General features: G+C 33.3%; 1 protein-coding gene across 1 annotated transcript; it reads left to right on the top strand.

The window, feature by feature from the left end:
* Nucleotides 1-444: 444 nt before the first annotated feature.
* LOC148955389 (uncharacterized) lies at nt 445-2,840 on the top strand. Its single transcript, XM_089101945.1, has 2 exons — nt 445-1,066; nt 1,863-2,840. The coding sequence occupies exons 1-2, from the start codon at nt 452-454 to the stop codon at nt 1,908-1,910; spliced, it is 663 nt and encodes a 220-aa protein (XP_088958071.1). The 5' UTR covers nt 445-451; the 3' UTR covers nt 1,911-2,840.
* The last annotated feature ends 347 nt before the right edge of the window (nt 2,841-3,187 follow it).

The following is a 3,187-nucleotide window of genomic DNA, read 5'->3' as shown; positions in this document are numbered from 1 at the left end:
CTACTACGATATGACGTTTCTCATATCTTTGATAGCTCAATATAAGCCTTGGCATATTTGGGAAACGTTTCAATCTATTTGTTAGCTCTTTCTCCATTTTTTTATGTTTTGTAGCAAAAAAACAAACAAAAAGATATGATTTCAAAGCTCAGACTTCAATTTAGGTATCTAGATTTAGCAGAAATTTTTAGCACTTGTAATAGCCAACATTGAATTATGATTTGTTCAGTCATACGCTCTAGTTGAAAACAATCCGTTTCACTATAATTTTTTATATCCGTAAAATGTTGGCTACTATTGGTTTGCACCATTTTATTGAGCAGTCTTTTTTTTTAGGCTTCTTAGAGTTTCGTCGTTTTATTTTTTTTTTTTCGATTTAATAATGTTCTTTTCTTATGTTTTATATAAAGGGTATAATCTTCACATTGTATATTCTAAAGATGACCGAGAGATGTTAAACTTGTTCGAACAGACCTTTCTAAAAATGATAAATATCAAGGATAACACAAGTGTTTTGAGTGCTATCCGAGAGTATGGACGACGATTTTTCCCTGTTCATGATTCGATCGTCAAGGCAAAAAAGAAAGCCCATCTGTCATGTTGTGTTGACGAGACGAATGTTTTCTTTGTTACGGATTCGGGGGAAAAAATTGGAGCTAAACGGGAGCAAATAAGTTTTGAATTTGAGGCTATGTTGAAGTTTCATGCTACACCTGAGATCCCTTGGAAAGACACAGACGCCAGGCTAGTGAAATATCTTGTACACTATGTCTCTGGGTGTCGTAAAAGTATTCATAAATGCTGTGCTCTGAAGGGCTTGAAGCAAACAGATAAGGGTAAGCTTCTTCACCTGGGCATATCTTATTTTGTTGATGATCTTGTTAGTGATATTATGTTCGATTTGATTTCATCAGAAGTTACATCTGAAAATGTTGCCGAGCTGTATGAAAATCTTCTTTCTTGTGACATCAAAGACTTTGAATCTGAAAAAGTGATCTTTCTGAGAAAAATAGTGAACAACAATGATCTAGACTTGATGAAAACTATGTTGAACTCTAATTTAAGGGTAAGGGAACATTTTTTGGGAGTTATTCGTGATGTTGTTCATGAGCGTTTTGAACGCTTTATTAGAAAATAAGTGTAATGTGTCTATGTTGATGTGTACATATCACTTTATGATGTGTACACATCATAAAATGATGTGTACTTGGGCTTAATATTTTCACATTAGGGGGTCACAGCACTCCGGAGGGGGGATAAAACACATAAAAAATTTGTTTATGTACATTTTTGTTACGTTTCTACGTGTAAGACAAACATTGCGGGGGGGGGGGGGTCAAACCCTGTACTCCCCCCGGGGTACGGCCTTGGATTTAGGCAACTAGAATTTTCGGGAATTGATTCAGGGTCAGACTTATGCTCTGCTAACTTTTTTTGTTTAAACTCCTATATACAGTCCTTCTGTATCAAAAACAAAAAATCGGGAATTTTAGTTTCAATACCTTCATTGGTCTCTAAATGTTGAAAGCATAGCTCCAATGATTTGAGTGAGGCTATAAGCCAATTTTTTTTTTAAATACAATTCACATTTTGACGAAATCTTTAAAACCTTAAAGTGTGGATCAAAGTTCTTGACCTAATTCTTAACGTTGTCTTATCATACTCTATTCAGATTTTGCGGTAAATATCATAAGTGCCATCCCACGGAGCTGAAATACTATCATCGACAGTAATTTAGGAGCTTTTTAATGATTCTTGGCTTTGACGAATCAACTCGTCCACATTGAAAATTTTTTCATCTCTTTTTATTCTTTTCTTCTCAACTTCTGCATCCACCACACTTGATTCATCTTCATTTTCAGGTTCACTTGCATAGTCATAGCTCTGAAAAACATCAGACGATGCACTGAGAGGGCGACTAGAACAGGAGCTTGATGGAGGGGAGTAATAGGAGCATCCAGGACTAGGAGAAACTGTTTGTTTTGTACTGAACTGTTTCTTCTTTTTGGAACAATCTCTATCATATTCTTCATCACTTTCACTTTCTTCTACTACAGTTTCAGTTACTTCAAATTTTGGTTTTACAGTAAAGCAGCCATCAAATTCATTTTCTATCGTATAGTTTTCGATTATTTGCAACAAGCTATTATGTAGTCCTAGTTTGTAGAGGGTATTTAAGGAGTCTTCAGAGAACTGTGGCTGCAAGAACGCGTTCAAAATAAAATTCCGGAATTCATCTGACAAAGTTAAGTCTGTCATAGCGTTATATAACACAATTAACATATTCTGGTCGATTTGACTTATCACATTGTTCCTAGTGTAAAACGCAAGAGCATGCACCAAGTTCTAGCAAACTAAAACAAAATGAAGAAACAGAACATTAACATTAAACGTAAATTCAAGATCAAATACACTAGAGGATGCACATACAGCATTTTGACACTAGTAAGATTTCATTCTGAAAAATGGCTCTTGTTAAAACTTCTACAGATTCTTTATTAGCATTAAATTCCTTTGCATTAATATTAGCACTAAAACTATTACTTAAAAGAAATAATAAATTAATTTTAACCAAAAAACTCTTATTCAAAACAAATTTACGAAAAGAAACGTTCAACTTTTCTGATAAAAATAACATAAAAGAGAACACAAAAATATATCACAAACCAGCCCAGCAAAGAACCATTCCATGAGAAAATGGATATGTATGAGAGTTTCGAAAGTTTTAAAGGAATTTAATAAAATATAGGCTAAATAAATAGAATGTGCACAAACTAGTAAAAGTAATTTTACACACTGACTACTGACTGGTAGAAAGCAACAGAGAAAATAAAGAATTAGGGGGGGAGTAAATATCATAAGTTCCATCCCCAATTTTTTATTTTATGTGACAAATCATTCTAAACCATTAGTTACAGAGCTACGAATGTATCTATCTAAATTATAAAGGAATTTTGCCCTTGTTGGTTTTTTCTTGTTTCATTCAATAAAATCATCAGCTGCTTCTCTTTAATTTATGTTAACGTTTTAGTCTGATTATCCACAAACCATTTTTAGGACATGTGTAGTACTTATTTTCTCACTTGTACAATTATTCATGATTTCGTTTTTTCTTCTCTAAAATTGGAAGAATTAAACTGAATACATTTGTGGATTTGTGGATCGATATGATCAAGTTTAAATATTG

Source organism: Artemia sp. Qi Xiang Cuo, chromosome 2 (genome assembly GCF_049724085.1).
Source record: "Artemia sp. Qi Xiang Cuo chromosome 2, ASM4972408v1, whole genome shotgun sequence".
Taxonomy (NCBI): domain Eukaryota; kingdom Metazoa; phylum Arthropoda; class Branchiopoda; order Anostraca; family Artemiidae; genus Artemia; species Artemia sp. Qi Xiang Cuo.
Note: the sequence above shows the minus strand (reverse complement) of the source record. Positions and strands in the feature narration are given on the sequence as shown.